The 20,545-nt window shown below is 29.9% G+C and overlaps 1 protein-coding gene across 7 annotated transcripts in view; it reads right to left on the reverse strand.

Moving 5' to 3' along the window:
* Positions 1-20,545, reverse strand: part of LOC145268699 (uncharacterized) — a 444,413-nt gene that overhangs the window by 23,408 nt on the left and 400,460 nt on the right. For 3 of the 7 annotated variants that reach the window (XM_080124231.1, XM_080124229.1, XM_080124228.1), the window contains exon 3: positions 14,709-14,892. In XM_080124231.1, coding sequence (XP_079980357.1) covers positions 14,709-14,892 — 184 coding nt within the window. The remainder of the gene's footprint in view (positions 1-14,708; positions 14,893-20,545) is intronic. The other 4 variants (XM_080124233.1, XM_080124232.1, XM_080124234.1 and 1 more) reach the window with 3 other exon arrangements.

Raw genomic sequence — 20,545 nt, forward strand, 5'->3', positions numbered from 1 at the left:
TATTTCATTCTGGTTCTCTTCATTACAGCAGTTTCGTTAATGGGATGGCAATTTTATGATTTTGTGTTTTCAGAAAATCTCCTTTCCCACCAACTCATCAGATGTGATTTCCATTCAATGTTACCAACAAAAAGATAATTTTGTACATGATAAACCTGGTGCGTTCGTTTGGGGGAAAAGGAATTCCATCCCCGCGTTGTTACAGGCCGGCCATTTTGGGTACCGTGCAAACCAAAATCTATATACATATATATATTAAAAGTTTCAATGCTTTGGTTAACGGTTTTTAAATTAGTGGCTGCATAAGTATTTTCATCTGCTAATAGTGTAGATATTTTCTTTAAATGTGTTTTTCCATGATTACTACAACACCCCTTTATCAGCTGAAGATATTCTTGTTATTCGCAAGGTGTTTCAAGGCATGTATGTATCGCCTTAGTAGTACATTATCATAGGGCCGAGTAGCTGCAACTGAAATAATTCCATGCATGAAACCTTTTTTTTTTTTTTTAAATTTGTATCTTCATGCTTGTAATTATTCAAAATTGTGTTGGTGGTAATATTCGAATATACGCCAATTAAATTTTTAAAAAGAATCGTTTTTGGAATCAGAAATTAAGTTAAAATGTTTCCAATTCTGATCCTTCAAAAAGTTCTGAATTTTTCTGATTCCTGATTTCGGTTAATCGTCCCAAACCTATTTATAAACTTATATAAAAAGGCATCCAAAGTTAAACCTCTAGTCCACTCGGCTACCACCAGGCTGCGTTATTTCAAAAGTTATCACGATAAAAGGTCAAGGTTGTTGTGCAAACATAATTTTCATAATTTAGTGATCAGAAGTCAGAGGGAAAAAGGTTGCAAGTTTCATTGAAAACATCTGCTTGATTTAAAAAAAAAAAAAAATATTCTGTGCCCGCCAGATCTCACTAATCCGAAAATTGAAGTTACATTGTTAAACTAATCCTGCAAGATTTGCTTGAAAACTTAAGACGGTTTCATCATCAAATTGAGGATTATTTTAGAAATTTGTTATTTGTATTGTTATCCTTCGATTGCATAATACTTCTGCAGACCGTAATAAATACTAAGTAATATTAAATGATAATGAATAACAATAAATACTAAGTAATAAAAATAGATATTAAGCGGTAAATTTTTACGACATGCTCCCAGCGTATTATAAACACCCCCAACCACCCCATGTTAGGAACGGCTTTCGGAATAAACACCCCCCCCAACCTCAAAAGCCGTTCTTAAAATGGGGAGGGGGGGGGTAATCCGAAAGCCGTTCATAACATGGGATGGTTGAAGGTGTTATAATACGCCTGGGCAGGTCATAAAAAATACCTATTAAGCAATAAAAATAAATATTAAGTAATAATAGATTTATATCAGGGCTCTACAGACAAATTTATCTTGAGTTGACCCTTGACAACTAAATATTTCCGTTTACTAGCCAAATAGAAAAGTTATTAGCCAAACCCACGTGATTTTTAGAATATGACGTTTTCATTCTGTGACAAGTATGTACATCATAAAGATTTATATATATATATATATATATATATATATATATATATATATATATATATATATAAGTGTAATTCTAAATATACAACAAATTTTATGTTGATACTTGAAGGTATAAACATTCTAATTTCTTCAGATATTTTTTAAACAACCTTCGTTAAAAAAAAAAGAAAGTATATTGTTCTATTAAACTTTTATTGTTTAACTAATTTAACTTTGTTCTTTTTATTAAAAAAAAAAAAAAGTTGAAAAGATATTTTTCACGCAGTAGTGAGTTTTAGAAGATTGTCAGTGAAAGAAATACAATCGGCAAAAGTGTTTCATTATTTCTAGTCGCCACTTTGAAAAATCACTCGTAAATGCGACTGTTTCACTCGCAATGTAGAACCCTGAATAGTAATAATATTAAGTAAAAATAAATAATAAATAAATATTGTAATCCTTTGATTACATAATGCTTCAGCAGATCGTTTTCTTTCATATTCATCCTACACTTTGGAACAGTTCTGCACCAATGTTACAAAAAATTACAATCAAGATTCAGTGATACTAAACCTCGTATCTAGAATCCTTATTTTAATCATAGTGGATCTTCGGTTTACTTTTAGTAGCCTTGTAACTCTCTTCTCTAATTTTGTCCTTTAGTCCTCACAATCCATGAATGATATTTCTGACAAAGGATGAAGAATTGCTGTTTTCTGCTTTCGAATCTAACCACACAAAGCTTATAGATTAGAATCTATTCATCGATAAGAAGTAATTTCTTTAGTCTTTTCTAAGCTCCTTACATCAAGTGGCTTCATGCCTTGTTTGGGGAGATTTTCATTTAAAAAATCCAAAATCCATTACATGATTTAGATTCTAGAAAATCTCTAAACAAAATCAATGCTTAAGCTTAAGGATCCCAAGAATAAATTAAAATTAATGGAATTTTGCTTAATTGTTGTCTAATGACTAGGGCTATGACAACAGCATATTCTTTTCATTGTTTTGACTCTCGAGTATATATCCAACACAGACACAATCAACCGAGGATCATATCACTGCACATAAAAACATATAAGATATAATGGATATATACCTGAGATGAAAAACGAAAAAGAATATGCTGTTGTCACAGCCCTACCAATGACTATGGATCAAATTTAATAAAAATCTAAAATACTTGAATTTTCAAATTGGAGGTTGTGCCAATGTTATGGCCCCTAAAGACCCTTTAAAATAATTTTTTAAAAACTGAAATTTGGAAAATATTTATCAATTGATGTTGAATAATTATTGTAAAAGTGATATTCTTCTGAAGGTTAAAGGTTCAATCCTCAGTGTGGGCGACCGAAAAATACAATTGTGAATTACTTAGGACCTCTATCCAGTCACGGAACAAGAGCACGCTACCCCCGTGAAGTAAATAAAGGGTTCCAATCAAAATTACATCCAAATCCCCACGTTCGACATAAACATTCCCGAATTCGACAAGACAGACCTGAAGATGGTCGGAAGTTTCATTGATCAAAACGTTGTGAAAATCACACTCAAGATGAGAATAGTAGTGCGATGAATCCAAGTAATAAAAATAAGTATTAAATAATAATAAATAAATCTTGAGTAATAAAAATAAATATTAAGTAATAAAATAAATATTAAAAAATATTAAATAATATTTATTTTTATATAATTATTTAGTAATAAAATAAATAAATATTAAGTAATAAAATAAATATTAAAAAATATTAAATAATATTTATTTTTATATAATTATTTAGTAATAAAATAAATAAATATTAAGTAATAAAATAAATATTAAAAAATATTAAATAATATTTATTTTTATATAATTATTTAGTAATAAAATAAATAAATATTAAGTAATAAAATAAATATTAAAAAATATTAAATAATATTTATTTTTATATAATTATTTAGTAATAAAATAAATAAATATTAAGTAATAAAATAAATATTAAAAAATATTAAATAATAATAAATAAATATTAATAAAATAAATATTATAAAAATAAATATTAAGTAATAAATATTAAATAATAATAAATATTAAATAAATATTAAGTAATAAAATAAATATTAAATAATATCAAATAATAAATAAATAATCAGTAATAAAAATAATCAAGTAATAATAAATAATTGTTATTGACGTTCACTAATTATTGTTAAAATATTCACAGAAATCGGATACATCTGAATTTTCATATAGTTTGTTTTATAAACTTTGTTTTACTCCCTTTTATATAAAAACTAAATATAGCCCACATTTGAACCTTTTATGCTTCAAAATTTCTAATAATAGGTTAATTATTTTAGGAGGAAATTCTGTACATACAGTTATATAAATATATACACATGCCTAGCTTTATATAGATAAATCGTTAATAGCCACAAGAATAGGTAGATTTGAAAGTGTTTGTGTTTTCCCTCCATCAAATATGTCCATGTAGAGAAAATTAAATATTAGCAAATGAATACTACCACTGTGTTGGGGTTTTGCTTACTTAATATATTATTATTATTATTAGGTGCAAAAGTTTGTGATAATTTTAAAATATATTTTGAAAAATACTTTTTGCAAATTTTTAATGACATTTACTCTATAATTTTTTTTTTTTTAATTCAATTTATAACATTATTCTTAATCAATTCTTAATGCTGCAATATTTTAAGTTATAAATTTATATTTTTTCTAGAATATCTTGTCCTTTTCTTTTCCAGTTTTAACGACTAGTCCTTTACTTTTCCATGTTTAAGCTTAACCATATTACTTTTCATGCTCGCATTTTTCTATCATATATATATATATATATATATATATATATATAAGCCCCCCCCCCGCTCTATGGGTAGAGCACTGTCATAAATAATCTCATCCGCTACTTAATTGACTGAAAAATGCAAGGTTCACTGTTTGTTTGTTTGTAAATAAGCGGTTTGAGCACTATAAAAGTGGTGGACGAATTTTTTTTTTTAAAATAGACATTTGTCGAGGTTATTTGCGGGCATCGCTCCCGTGGGTCAATGGGTAGAACTATGACTGTCAGTGCGATGGTTCTAGGTTCAATCCTCGGCTTGGGAGAGGTGCTAGTCTAGCAGCACTGATGAGTTGTGATACAACAAAACAGTACTGTGTGTCTAGGACTACAAATATATATATATATATATATCATGAAGTAAAAATTAAGTTTACAAACAAAAAGCTTCTGTAAACTTGAATATAAATATTCATATAATAATCCCAACCAAATAAAAAAGCTCAATACAACCAAAATAAAAAATAGAGTTTGTCACAGAAGAACAGAAATGTAAAACTGTAAATTATACTTTACAAGAATTTATTATTGGATAGGATACTCAAATAAGAAATATTAACGTTTCTTTAATCTGCAGAGTTTCAAAGAAATTGGTTCAACTAACAAATATAACCAGATGAATATTGGCTGAAAAGAGCTTGATAAGGATATCTTAAACGGTCCTAATTATCGGGCTTGAAACCGACGGTACCAATGACTTATCTCATCTAACAACTTTCTGTACACAAAATACAAAATATAAATATTCTCTTATTTTTCGAATTTTCCTTTTAATTGAGCACTCTGCTGGATTTCTTTTTCCAAAAAAACTAATAATAATTTGACTGCAGAAATTCCTTGCTGGACCAGGTTATGATAGGTTTGCAATAACAGATGCCACATACAAATATATTTTGTCTAAACTTTTACCCACCATCTTATGTAACTTTTGAACGCCGTTACAGACACATTTACCCATTATAATAAAATCTTACCTTTTTTCCTAGAAGCGAAATCATCACGATTGCCAAGATCTAAATACAAAGTAGCTCATACTTCCCTCTCTTACTGAAAAGTCCTCCCACTCTCCAAGACAGGACCGGGTATTTCTATAACCATTATAACTATATTGACCTGACACTCTTATTAACTGGATTGCACACGCATACACTTACAACTACCAGTACACTTCACTATTCAAAAATAATGATTTCTCCCCCATAACATTTTGCCTATTCTCATTGGCTGCAACCATGACATTCTATTATTCTGGATTATACACCAACATTAAAAAAAAACGAACACCGCAGCGCTAAATCACTATGGCCGTTGAATCACCATGCATTGTTATGAATCATTTATTCAATTTAAAGTTACACATGCCATTTCCCATTACTTGAATTACTATCATTTACATTTTGTCAGATTTAAAACAATTACGTCGCAGCTTTCTTTTTATCCTATATGGTTTTAGCATCCTATATTTAACTCAACTGCATTTTAACCAACTAGGAAACATTCAAAAATACTTAAGATTAAATATATAATCCACATTTCCTGTATTTTTCGTTTTTTTTTTTTTTTTTTTTTTGTGGGAGGCATTGCCTCCGCTGTAACACCAAAATTGGAAAAATGAAACTCTTGCAGATTGGGCTTCCTACCATGAAGAGACTATTTATTAGCAAAATATCGGACTAACAAAATAAATAAATAAATAAATGATTTTATTATATTCGACACTTACAGGTTTTTCAAATTTCTCTTAAATTTTATTTTATACCTCAACTTTTATTTCATATATATATATATAGTCTTTGAAGTTTTTAACCTTTAAAACTATACAAAAAAAATATTTTTTATCATTCGTTAGAAAACCATCTAGTCAGTAAGTCATTCAATCACCTGCAATCACTGCATCAACTCGCTCTTGAATTTACTATAATAACAATAATTTATCTTTCAAGGGATCATCAGTTGTTTACCATGAAACACTGTTTCGGGGATCTAAAAACGATATATATATATATATATATATATATATATATATAAAGGAACTTAGTATCATGATGATCGAAACGGTCTGCACATCATAGCAAGATATGACTATATTTACATAAAGAAAAATAATATATATATATATATATATATATATAATATTCAATAACAAATTGGTTCTGTAATAAGACAAAATCTGCACAAATTAAAATATATTTAAGCATATTTTACACCTCCTCCCTGCTAATCTATATATAAAAGCGAAAATGTGTGTTAGTGTGTTTGCATTTTTGTGTATGTCCGCCAAAGGCTTTTTTCGCCAGGCTTCTCGGTCGGCTCACTCCTTAAAACTTTTTATATAATGTCTAAATCATAATATCTACAAGTTATGACCAGGGGTTGCGTCTGTTTTTAATTTGCCTGACTTTTACGTGCTATTTTTGAGGTTTTTTGGGGTTTTTTTTTTCGATCGCCGCGTTTTCATTATGCTTTTTCAATATAAAAAAAAGCGAAAACTGGCTTGCAGTCGCGTCATATTTCAAGGTCAAACATCACACAACTTAACTTTCTCCCACCAGGTTTCAGGGTTTTTTTTTTCATTTCGTTTTCACCTTCGCCTCAAGGCTTCAAGGTTCAAGCCAACCTTCCTACTAAAACTTTTTTTTTCTTTTACACCTCCAAACACCCGGCCAACGTTTTTTTTAACAGGGTTGCTTTAATCTACCCCCGTTCCCAAACACCCGGGCAATCTAGTATATAATAAGACTATATAAAAAATATTTAAACAGGTTGATAGGGAAGAATTTAATTCAAAATAATGTATAAAAAACATTAAAAAGTATACATATATAATTTAAAAAAAAAAAGAAAAATATCTTACCTAAAAATATATTAAAAAAAATACTAACTTAAGAACATTTGAAAGATATTGTCTCACTTCAATTTTAACTGTACTATGGCAACAGTTTACTTATATTTTTGTTCATAAAATTTGAATGTTTGAACCATCATTTTCCTTGGAATCAGGGTTCTCAAATCTTGGGAAGTTTGCCAAAATTGGCACGTTTGCATTTTTAAGTTTAAATTAAATTTCATTAAATCACTAAATAAATTTCATATCATTAAATAGGTATTTGAAATTTTAGAGGAGGTGTGGGCACACAAAAACAGCTCCCATAAGGGGGACATTTGGAGACTAATGTCTTCCCCGAAAAATTTTACATATAAACACTGAATTTTTATGTAGACTCTCTAACCTTTCTTTCTACAAGAAATCCACACATACATACACGAACAGGCAATTATAGAGATAGCTATATATACAAGCAGGTCTGACTGCACATGACGGTTATTCTTTTTTCCGATTTTTCTTGATATCTTTTCCATTTGCCGAATGGTCATTTTCTATTTCAGCTGGCATGTTGTATAAAATGGCGCCCAAAAGTAGTTGTTCAGCCATATTCTTCTCAAGCGCTTTCTATCGGTGTATCCGATTATCATCAGGAGCGATTGTTACACTGATAGAAAGCGCTGGAAAAGAATATGGCTGAGCAACAACTTTTGGGTGCCATTTTATACAATATGCCAGCTGAAAAAAAAAAGACTATTCGGCAAATGGAAAAGATATCCAGTTAAATCGGGAAAAATTAACTCTGTCGTGTTCAATCAGACGTGCTTGAATAATGACTTGCTGCCAAAATATACAAAATATAGATATATAAATACATATAATTGGTAGTGCGTTACTGTTCAGACGTGAAATTGGTCTTACGCATGACATAACAACAACAACTGCATGCTGACCAAAAAAAAATAATTTGAAACAATTTTTCTATACATTCCGCTTATCTATGAGCACACAGTATTCGCAAGACAAATATTGAAAAAATATATTAAAAATAAAAGGTACTTGTACAGCTTAATGAAGACATCAAAAAAAAAAAAAAAAATATCAAAAAAAAAAAAAGGTTATATTTTACCTATCCATTTTGGACCGAAGATCTCAAAAAAAAAAATAAATAAATAAAATAAAAATAAAAAAAATAAAAAAAAAATATCACTTAATTTAATTGAGTAGTTTTTTTTTTTACAGCAGAAAATACATGTTTTTATGACAGCGTGTTGAAGGTAGCCATCTTGGAAGTTTTTGACCACACCATGGGGAGATAACTCAGTTTAAAGCACCGGCACACCCTCCCCATCTTTGATACTAGCTTTTCTTTATAAAAATGTAACCTTTTGCTCGGTATCATAACAAATTGTTCTCTTTTGCTGTAAAAAAAAAAAAAAAAAAAAAAAAACTACTTGATGAAAATAAGTAAAAAATTTTTTTGGGAGAACTTCATTCCATAACTGATACGTACAATATAAACTTGTTTCAATATTTTCATTTTTTAATGTCTTAATTAAACTGTACAAGTACCAAAATAAAAAATTAAAAAATTCTACTAAAAAAAAAAAAAAAAAAAAAAATTTTTTTTTTTTTTTTTAATCACTACGGATGACCATAAACACTATCATGCATATTTTTTTTTTAAATATAAATATAGAAAAAAAGACATAGTATATTACAATTGATGAGTGGTTAGGGTGTATAATAATCTTGCTGTGTGCATATAATATATCTATATATGTACATACATACTTATATATTTATGTATATGTATATACCAAACATAAGAAATGGACACACATGAATATAAATATAATTGTTTATTTGATCTAGGGAATAATAACGTTAGTAGACCGATTCTCATTATATCACCAAAGTTAAGCAACGTTCAGTTTGGTCAGTAGCAGATGGGTGACCCTTTGGGAATACCAGGCACCGTAAATGAGAGAACAGTGACAATTCTCTATGAAAAAAAAAATCAAAATCTAACACTGTCATCTCCCCTGATCCGGATATACAAGTAGTACGAGATCGCTTGTAAATTCAATAGTCACATGACACTTCCTCCCTTGGAGGAAGATGGCTGAATCTCTTCAGAGTGAATTCTGCATTAGGTACAGCATACAGGTCTTCTTTGATCTGTCCATACTGTCCTTTGGAGGGGGAAGGCAGAATATATATATATGGAGTAGAAAAAAGTGTAGTATCTGTTTTGATGCTACACTTACCCTATTCTATCCTCGGTTAGTGAAGGAGAATTTTTTGTAAATCGAGGTAAATTGTATAGTTTTGTTTGTTCCAATCCAGAGTGCCCCTTTTTAGAGAGCTAGATTTTTCTCACACTAAAAACAACTTTTTTTGTCTAACTTTGTCCTAGTGGGGAGGAAAATAAATTAAGTACACTTTTCATAAATTTATTATTCAAGATTTTTAAAATCTATTGCTTTTTTCTGAAAATACATATTCCAACTAAAAAATCTGTTAGAATGGAGATACATTCTGATAACACACAAAAATAAATTCAAGGAAACTATCATATACATAAAGACTGAATTATCTCCCTTGGATTTATTCTGGGTTAATGTGGAGAACGCTCTTCTAATATATATATCTATTTTATTTTGCATTAGTTTCTTTCTGAAAATACTTATTTCGGCTAAGAAAACTTTTAAAAAATGGAGAAGTTTTTCCTTGCCCAACAAAACAGACTAAAGTTACTCAATGCAATTATACCAACTAGTCAACTTTGAATTCTTCAATAATAATTTTGTGTGTGTGTGTGTGTGTAACAATATTAAAAAGCTTCTTTAAAAAATTTTTATTTCACAAAATAATTCAATTAAAATATGACAGTCACACAAACATATTTCTTCATAAACAAGTGGCTTTTTCTTTTTTTTTTACTCACTAGCAAACTGGCAATGCCAAGTAAATATACCTAATGTGTGGGTGTATATATATATATATATATATATATATATATACGCACAGACAATTGATGGTCTTAACCATGACACACAGAACTGGAAATGCGACACTTGTGAACGAGTGCTGGCTACATCAATCACCTTAAGTTGCACAAAACTCATGTTCAGGTCAACTTTGCACCTGTTAGTCTGAACCAAATGATCTGTTTAGCATGCAGCAAAGTTTGCAAGTCTACTGCTGGTCTAAGAAGACGTGATTGTTCATAGAAATACCCTTCAACCTCCAGAGGAAGTCAACTCTATGGAAATTGCTCAATTTGTATGTCACATCTGCTTCAAGATGTGCAAATCTGCGGCAGGAGTGCAGAGTCATCTGAGATGGCATGGGCGACGAGATTGGGAGAACTCAATGTGACGGCGATCATCTGGAAAGATGCAGCAATCATCATCATGTATATATATATATATATATATATATATATATACACACACACACATATATATTAGTATACTAGCAGGTCATCCGGCATTGCCTGGTTGTAAAATACGCTTAAATACGATATTTTGATTAATGCAGATTTTATATTTATTGTTATATTATATTGGACCCAATATATAGTAATGATTTAAAAAGTTAAAAAAAAAAAAAAAAAAAAAAAAAGATGACCAATTAACTTTATAAAAAGAAGGTACAAGATATGAAATAAATACAAATAATTGTATCACCATTCAATCAAGCAATTTATATGCATTTTTGATGCACTGTCTAGCAGCTAATTTATGCAATGAAATCATTCAGTGATGATCTGCAAGGGAGATAAGTAACCCAATACAACACCCATTACTAAGGAAAATGCCTTTCTTGATGTTTGATTTTATGGCACATCAACCCTTTTTGGGTTATTTAATGTCGTAATTTTGGAAGAAAGTTTGTGTCCATTTGACCACGGATGATATGCTGATGTGGTAATATATTCAATTGAGTAGAATTCACAAAATTTTGCAAATTTATTTGAAGCAAACTGTGTTCAGTTAATCAGAAGAATATGAGATATCAAATTTTGCAACTATTTCAATTAAGAAATTAACTAATACGGTTGAGGTTAGCTAAAAAAAAAATAAATAATTAAATAATAATGAAAAAAAAGTGGAAATTCAGGAATCATAACTTTTTATAAAAAAATTATTCTTCCTTGTTCATTTAGTGTTTATTTAAAAATGTCTCCATAATCAGCAAACTGCAAAACCAGATTAATTTTTTTTTTAATAAATCGTAATAAAATACGTTAGTTTCTCACCAATAACATGGTGTAACAATAATAAATGGAAATTGGCTAGTCAGAATCAAAGTTTTATTTATCAGCACATGACACCTCCAAAAATAAATCCAGAAAAATATTAATAAAAAAAACAAAAAAACACCACTATTTTAGCCGTTTCACGTTGTAAGCTGCACCTCCCAACTATCGAAGCCCTACTCATTTGCATAAACAAGCCGATCATCAATCAGGCTCAATATGAGAGTGAAGGCACGCTTAATGATTTTAAATGACTTTAATCGACTTTTCAATATATTCATCAAACGCAATTTTTAATTTCATCACTCGCCTGAAGACAGCTCATGGAAGTCGAAAATGTTTGCGACTATGCCAAATTTCCTTTCACACTGCTGTTCAAATACTCCTATAAATTTGTTTTGTTTTTTTTGTTATGTATTCATATTCCTAATAAAACCCCTTTTCTTTTTATTCAAAAAGAAAATACAACTTTGTTATATATGGGTCGTGGAATTGCATTCACTAGCAAAAAATTTAGCTAATTTGCATATTCTTTTAAACATCCATTTTAATTAATTCCTTATTAGTTGTTTTTTTTTCAGTTTTCTTATGGGTTGATCATCTTTAGTTAAGTATTACGTGTAATTATATTCATGTAGATATTCTACATGATTTATACTTGCATAATATTTGTGTAAAAAGTTTATAGTATCTACAAACCTCTTTCTATATATATATATATGTGTATATATTTGCTTAAAAGTTTTGCCTACCAAACTCCTGTCAGTTTTTGGTCTAGACATGAAACTTAATATATAGGGTATTCAAACCCATGCGAAACTTTATACTCGAGTTTTAGCTAAAGAATGTCTCCATAATCAGCAAACTTCAAAACCAGATTAATTTTTTTTAAGAAACTGTAATGAAATACGTTAGTTTCTCACCAATAACAAGGTGTAAAAAAAAATAAATGGAAATTGGCTAGTCAGAATCAAAGTTTTATTTGTCAGCTTTACTGCTATTTAGACCCCACCACCACCACTTTTAAAAAAAAAATCCTGCTGATATAATCTTATATCAGAAAATGAAAAGAGTTTAGGAGATGACAGAAATACAAATGAAATTCAAATAGTTTAATAGGTTAAAATTTTCAACTATGTCAAAACGAAATAGTTACAAACAAATTCGAGCGGTTAGTTTTTAGTAAATGGACATCAATATGAATCGAAATTATATAGCAACGTTAAAGAAAGAACAGAATAAAGAGATTGTTAATTATAAATAGGAAATATCGTCACAAGCAGTAGTACTATTTAATCATACCTGGAGAGAAAAAGAGAGAAAATATGATAGTGAATAGAAAAACTAATTTTGTATTTACTTGAAAAAAAAAAAAAAAAAATTAACTGGCTTTGCAAACTCACTTTTTTTTTCCTGATTAAAACAATCTTAACTTAGTGGGTGACCAAACGAGTCATTTTTTTTTTAGTATATAAGGCTATAGTTCTTTTCTGATTCTTTATTTACAATCTCCTTCTAGGGTGTTCAAAATAGACCCCTCCCTCCACACTCACAACTATATATTTTTTGAAACTACATTAACTAGGATACACGGATAAGTATATTTCATTTTGATCAAACCTCATCATGGAGTCAGGTTTCTTAATTTTTGAGAGGAGGATTAATAATTTGTATTATTTGGACTACTGTTCTCATCTTGAGTGTTATTTTTCATAATTTTTCAGTCGATGTAACACTGACCTTCTTCAGATGTATCAAGTAACTTAGGCGTAATGGATAAAGTACTTTGTGTAATTTAGTTCTAAATGACACTTTTCTGGAGGTTGCATGTTCAATCCTTAGTGCGATTCATTTGTTGTTTTTTTGTTTTTTTCTTACCAGGTAGTCAAGGCCCAAAAGCCACTCAAGAATAAGAGTTAACAAGTGCACAGTAGTTACAAAGACAACAGTGATCGTTATTGGTAGAAATTGTGTACAATTTAATTATTTAAGAGGACGTCTCAACAAGAACTTGTTTACATTGGACTTGAAGATAACCATGTTGTAGTTAGTTAATCTGGTGCTTGCAGTAGGTCCTAACTTGAGCAGGCAATCAATCAATTTGATTAAAAAAAAAAGGAGGGGGGGCAATTTCAACAATTTCGATGACAGTGAAAGTATTGAAAAACACTTATCACAGAAGCAGAAGGGCCCGACGTATAAAATGAACAGTAAATTCTTTGATATGACAGGGGCATGTTTGAAATGAATGTTTCTGTTTAAAGCAGAATTGAACCATGATATTTGACTTTTGCATTTTAAACTTTAGTTCGAACCATTGTATAACAATAATTTAATAAAATCAACAGTAAGTTCTTTACAGTGCAATGTAGACTAAGTCACTGCAATGAGCATGTGAAGCTTCCTCCTGGTGTATCACAGTAGGTCCTGACTTGGGCAGGCAATCAATCGATTTGATTGGAGGAAAAAAAAAAGGGCAATTTCACCGAATTTTGATGACAATGAAAGTATTGGAAGACACTTGTCGATCCTTAATCAAATCCTAAACAACGTCAAGTCTCCCTGCTCATTTAATCATTTAATATAAGGCATTATATAGGTATTGCTTTGATACTGTTGAATCTTGGTATGGACGTAACTGGCCAGAAGAAATAAAACCTGACTGACACACAGCCATCTGGCCTGGAAAATAAATATACATAGATTTGATGCAAACATCTACTAATCACTCCATCTAAAGAATAAAATAATTTTTTCCCCCACAAAATTGCGGTCATTATAGAAAAATAAAATACCATTTCCTATGATAAACTATTCTGCTAAACAATAAACCTAGTGTTTAGGCGAAATCCTAGAATGGGCCTTGCAATTGTGAATGTTTGGGTATCCAAAAATGTTATATTAATTAGCTCAAATTTACATCGGTAAAAAAGCTGCCAATGAACTCAGAAGAATAAGCAATAAAAATGTATATTTTCGTATATAAGTCTTTGTCCTAACCACAGCAGCAATAACCAACACTATGTGGATATCTGAAATTGATTATACATACATTCATGTGTGCTAGCATCAATATACATATATATAAACGTACAGACATACATACATATATCGATATATATATAGATATAGATTTACCTAAGCTTACTATTATGTGAAAGTGATTATCTTTGCTTGTTACCTCCAATTGGGCAAAATAAGCACGGTAGTGATTTAGTTTTTTTTTTTGGTTTTAGTGATATTAATGGTGATAGTGTACTACCTGAATGACACTCGTCAATTGTCCTAGTTTCGTCTTGAGTAAAGCAATTTCATCCATTACTTGCGAATACGTATCTGCATCGATGAGCACAACCTCTTTGCCATCCACGATCACCGAGGTAACCTCCGACTTGGGCGGGAAATTCAGGAGTGATCCGGCCAGGCTGGAACCTTCACCTTCTCTGCTTTGGAGGAAGAAAAAAAGATAAAATTTAAAAAAGGTTATTAAAAAAAAAAAAAAAAAAAAAAATATGGTGTAAAAAAATTATAAATAAGTAAAAACAAAATTTTTTTTAAGTTAAAAATTCAAAAAAGTTTTAACTATTAAAATAGTTAAAACTTTTTTGAATTTTTAAAAAAATTTAAAAAAAAAAAGTAAAAAAAAAAAATTAAAAAAAAAAAAGTAAAAAAAAAATCTATTTTAAAGAAAAAAGGTAAAAAAATATTTTTAAAAAAGGTAAAAAAAAAAATTTTTTTAAAGTAAAAAAATTTTAAAAGGTAAAAAGTAAAAAAAAATTTTTAGATATAAAAAAATTCCAAAAATGCAATAAGAATTTTAAAACAAAAGGTGAAAAATTCTTAAAGGAAAAAAATCAAAAAGAGGTAAAAAAAATCAAAAGGTAAATTTTTTTTTTAATCTATTATATAAAAGAACTGCTGTCTGTGTGTATATGTACAGTGAGGGTCAAAAGTGTTTGCAAATTGTATGAATTGATAAATTTATGCTTCAGTATTTTCCAATATAATAACTATGTTACTCACTCATATGCAAATATATGAAGTAATTTCATAGAAACGAAAACCAAATAATCATACACTGGGGGGGGGGGTATGGATCTTTAAATGATTTCAGGAAGGAATATGGGCCAAAAGAGTTTGCAAGCACTCATTTATCCGCAATAAATACCATTTTTAAACATGATATAATTCGAAAAATTGTATCATCATGATTATAGTACCATATATTGATAACATATTACAAGAAAACAACAGTTATTACTCAAATAACAATTAACAGGACAATACGAATTTATTAAACTATTTAACCCTTTATTCACTTTCCTCCATTTTTAATCAAAACAATCAGCCTCCTATCAACAGAGGATGTTAATGTATGCACTTGTTGAGGTGTGATTTCAGAAGATACCTTCTTAATTCTCTTCCAAATGTCTTTTTTACTATGGTATTGATGCCCGTTTTCGTAAACCTTCCTCTTCAGAATCGACCAGAGGTTCTCTATCGGATTCAAATCCGGGCTCTGAGGTGGCCAGTCTATCAGACGTTCACTAGAGATCCCCTTGTCTGAAAGCCAAGCTTTTGTGAACCGAGAAGCATGGCTTGGGGCATTGTCTTGTTTGATAATTAGATTCCGGTTGAGAGCATCATTTTGTGAATTCAACCAGAGCAATAAATTTGCTTCCAAAATCTTGCAGTAGTTCACAGAATTCATTTTGACACAGTCAGGGACAAGAACAGGACCAACAATCACTTCCAATAATACCAGCCCAAATCATCACTCCTCCTCCTCCTCCTCCCTGTCGACGTCTGAATCGCAAGCATGGGCTATTGCCTTTAAGAAGCCATCCCTTGGCCCAATCGTCGGAGCCGTCGAGGGTTGTTCTGGCCTTGTCAGACCAGAGAACATTTTGAAAATTAGTTTTCAAATATTTAGTGGCCCATGCTAGTCGCTTCTGACAGTTTATATTACTTAAAGGAGGACATTTTTGTCTGTGTTCTCTGGTCGGCTATCTGTTTCAAAATCTGATTTCGGGTCCTTTTAGAGATGCCAGACACTTCTGCATGGTCGAAAATAGCTTTGCTTGTGATGTGTGGGCTTGCTAACAAACTCCTCTTGATTTTTCTAATATCTTGTGTTGAAGTCACCTTTGGTCTGCCACTTTTATGCTTTTTTCTTCCATCTTTGCTGTCAATGATGAAACGCTTCACAGTTCGATGATCTTGTTTCAAAATTTTCGAAATTTCCAATGTAGATTTCTTTGCAGCAAGAAATGTAACAATTTCACCCTTCTCCCTACCTGTCAACATCTTTCCTTTAGCCATTATCAATAAATTAAGATTACCTGCATAAACTTTTGGCTCAACTGAAAAGTGGAAAATGTCAAACTATTATTAAATTCTGGCTTTTATCGTAAAATGTAGTAATGGAACGAACCAGAATGGCAACAAGCAAATTATGGAAGAGTCCAAAGCGAAAAATAAAGCAAAATTAATAAAGAAATCGAGAAAAAATAGGTCTGCGAACTCTTTTGACCCCCACTGTATTTGTATGTCCAGCTAAAAGTTTAAAAAAAAAACTTTTAAACAAAATCCCACAAAGTTTGTATATATTTTTTTAACTATGTTGTCCGGGAGGAATAATACCTAATAAATAAGAAAAAAAAAAAACACTTCTCTTGGGGTCAACTGGTCAGGTTTCGGAGGAGGAGGAGGCGTCTGGTTTTCAGCCAGTCAATTTATTAATTTGGTAAGAAAATATAGACATTCTTTTTTTGACTATATTCAAGAAAATATTCAACTCGTTATATAAAATAATTATACACCGTGTATCAAATTATTAACGAGTTTACATTTTTTTTTATATTTAAGGAACGAGTGAATAAACCCCGATGAAATTTTGAGAAAGTGCTTACAATACTATTCAACAACTCCAGTCAGAAAATAAAAGTATTTAAAGCAGTATTAGCGAAACTATGGCAGAAGATAGGAATATTTGTTGATTTCAGTGTGTCAAGTTATTAACGAGATTGAGAAAAAAAAAACAATATACCCATAACTTGTTTATTGAAATAATTTTAAAACTTTAAATGAACTCGGAAAAATCCTTAGAACACAATAACTACATAGCAATTTCTACGTTGACATAATTAGTAGGGGATATGCGATTCTTTTTTATGAATGACTTGTAAAAGACGGACCACAGAATTAGTGAAATTTGTGATTTCGTCAACAGTTATTCCTCGCGATACCTCGTAGAGAGCATCCTACAACTCATCTTTGCTCTTAAATTGGTGTCCACTTGCATAGAGGCGTCGCCTCATGATACTCCAAAGGTTCTCGATTGGGTTCAAATGTGGTGTGTTTTGTCAAATTAAATAACCTTAACAGAATTAAAAATGACACCCTTTATTTAATCTAATTAGTTCGAAGTGACAGTCTTCTAGAGGTTGAAGGTTCAATCCTTAGTTAGGCAATACTAAAAATACAATTAAGAATTATTTCAGACTTTTACCCGGTCATGGCTGACCGAATGAGAACAAGCTGAAGTGTTGAAATAAGAGGTTCTGTTCAAGATTCCTTACAGATCCATGAGTTTGACAATATACCGAGGTTACATCGGCTGAAACATTATAAAAATAACATCTAAGATGATAATAGCAGTAATCTGAACAATCCAAAATATATATATATATATATATATATATATATATATATATATATATATATATATATATATATATACTAGCAGTTCAGCCCAGCTTGGCTCGGGCCCTATATACTGTTCATAACTTTATGTGCACATATATGTATATTAAAAAGTTTGACTCATGTCTAGGTAACCTACATCTAAAATTTCAAGCCTTTAGACCCAAAATTGGCGAAGGAGTTTGGTGGAGTCTGCAAAGGTCAACTCTTTCAACTTTGACCTCTTGGCAGCCAAATTTTCGCCAAAAAACTGATTAAAAAAACTTGTATGTCTGAATACGCTTTATGTAAAATTTCAAATGTTTGGACCCAAAATTTTCTGAACAGTTTGCCAAAGACTGCAAAGGTCAACTCTTTTGAACTTTGACCTCTTGGCAGCCAAATTTTCGGCCAAAATCCAATTAAAAAGCTTGCCTTATGTCTGAACACTATGTAAAATTTCAAATGTTTAGCCCCAAAAATTGACCGAGTAATTTGGTAGAGACAACAGGTCAATCTTTTTTTTTAAACTTTGACCCCAATTTTGACCCCTTAACATTTGTTTTGGGCTCAAATCAAATTAAAAAATTTGATCCGCATCCAAGTAACCTACATTTAAAATTTCAACTGTTTAGACCCAAAATTGGCGGAGGAGTTTGGTAGAGTTTTCAAAGGTCAAAATCGTTGAACTTTGATCCCTTGACAGCTAAATTTCTGGCCAAAAACCGATTAAAAAGATTTTCCCAAGTCTCAATAACCCTTTTGTAAAATCTCGAGTCTGTAGACTGAAAATTGACAGAGTAGTTTGGTAGGGAAATGTACACACACAGGCAATTTCACTTTTATAGGTATATAGATATAAGCGAAGAGTTAATAAAACGTTAAAGAACACTTTAACAAGAGTCAAAAACATCTTTAATTTCCAAAAAGGAAACACAAAAGTGGATTGTCCTTTTATATATATATATATATATATATATATATATATTATTCTTCGCACGAAAGAGCAGGACACAAAATGTTTTAAATAATAATAGGATAACAAAGACTTTTGCTGGCGAGGACTACTATTGACCGTAACCAGTTATACACTCCTTTTGAAATTTTCATCTCTATTTATCTCGTTATATACCGAATATTTGTTAATGAAACCTATATGAAATCTGTTCCTTATTAAATTTTAAAGATTTTCTATTCTGAAAGAAGTTTTAAAAAAATTTAATCTAAAAAAGTTATTTTAAAGTTTTTATTTAAAAAAAATTCAGATTTTCTCATTATTCAGACCTGTATTACAAAGAGGGGGTTGCAAAAAAAAGTTGTGGTGTGAGGAGAAATACAAACTGAAATAGAGAGGAGAGTTTTAAAATATAATCTTAAAAAGATAAGATACAAGTTAGAAAAGCATTTCATTCAAGGCATGAAAATTGTTAAACAAAATGTTTTTAATATAGGCTTTAAAAATAATGGTACAAGATTCAATTTGAAATTTATTTATCTTCAAAGTGCACTTCTATAAATTTTACAAAAGTATAAAAATTTAATTTAAATTGAATCAAAAAATTATCTTGGATTTATTTTATGTAATGTACATTTTGTTGCAGTTTAAAAACATCTTTCATCTAGCAATTAATGATATAGATGTAAAATTTTCAATTATTTTTTTTTTAAAGTGCAACAGAATGTACATTACATAAAATAAATCCAAGGTAATTTTTTGATTCAATTTAAATTAAATTCTTATACCTTACTTTGTAAAATTTATAAAAGTGCACTTTGGAGATAAATAAATTTCAAATTGAATCTTGTACCTTTATTTTTAAAGCCTATAGTAAAAACATTTTGTTTAACGATTTTCATGTCTTGGATGAAATGCTTTTCTAACTTGTATATATATATAAGAGATACCTCCAAACTGAAAAATTTGTGCTTGTTTTCCGATGCCAAGGATGATTCTTTTAATTGTTTATGTATTGGTTATTTTGTGTTTAAAACTTTATTTTCCAATGCTGGTTTTCATTAGAAAAAATGTGACAAATATTTATTGATTTCAAAACTAACAATAAAATTGAAATCTATATATCACTTTCCACTTGTATTTTGCCATTTACAAAGATACTTTTCTTCTTTTTTTTTTTTACAGTGGTTACCACTTATCAAGGCCCGGAAGCCACTCAGGGATAAGGGTTATTGCAAGTACGTTAGTTTGGAGATTTGATACATGCATATATTTCAAGAGTTTTCAAGATAACCTGGAAAATAATATAGAAAAACCCAACTTTACGTAAATGTTTAGAGATCTTAAATGAATCGGAATCACTCATTGAATCGGAAATTAAAAAAGGAATTGGTAATTGTATCGAAATCGGAATATATATAATTATCCACTGACACGTGTTTTGTCATCTACAACTTGTC

Source organism: Euprymna scolopes, chromosome 44 (assembly GCF_053919585.1).
Source record: "Euprymna scolopes isolate OS-2025 chromosome 44, ASM5391958v1, whole genome shotgun sequence".
Lineage (NCBI taxonomy): Eukaryota > Metazoa > Mollusca > Cephalopoda > Sepiida > Sepiolidae > Euprymna > Euprymna scolopes.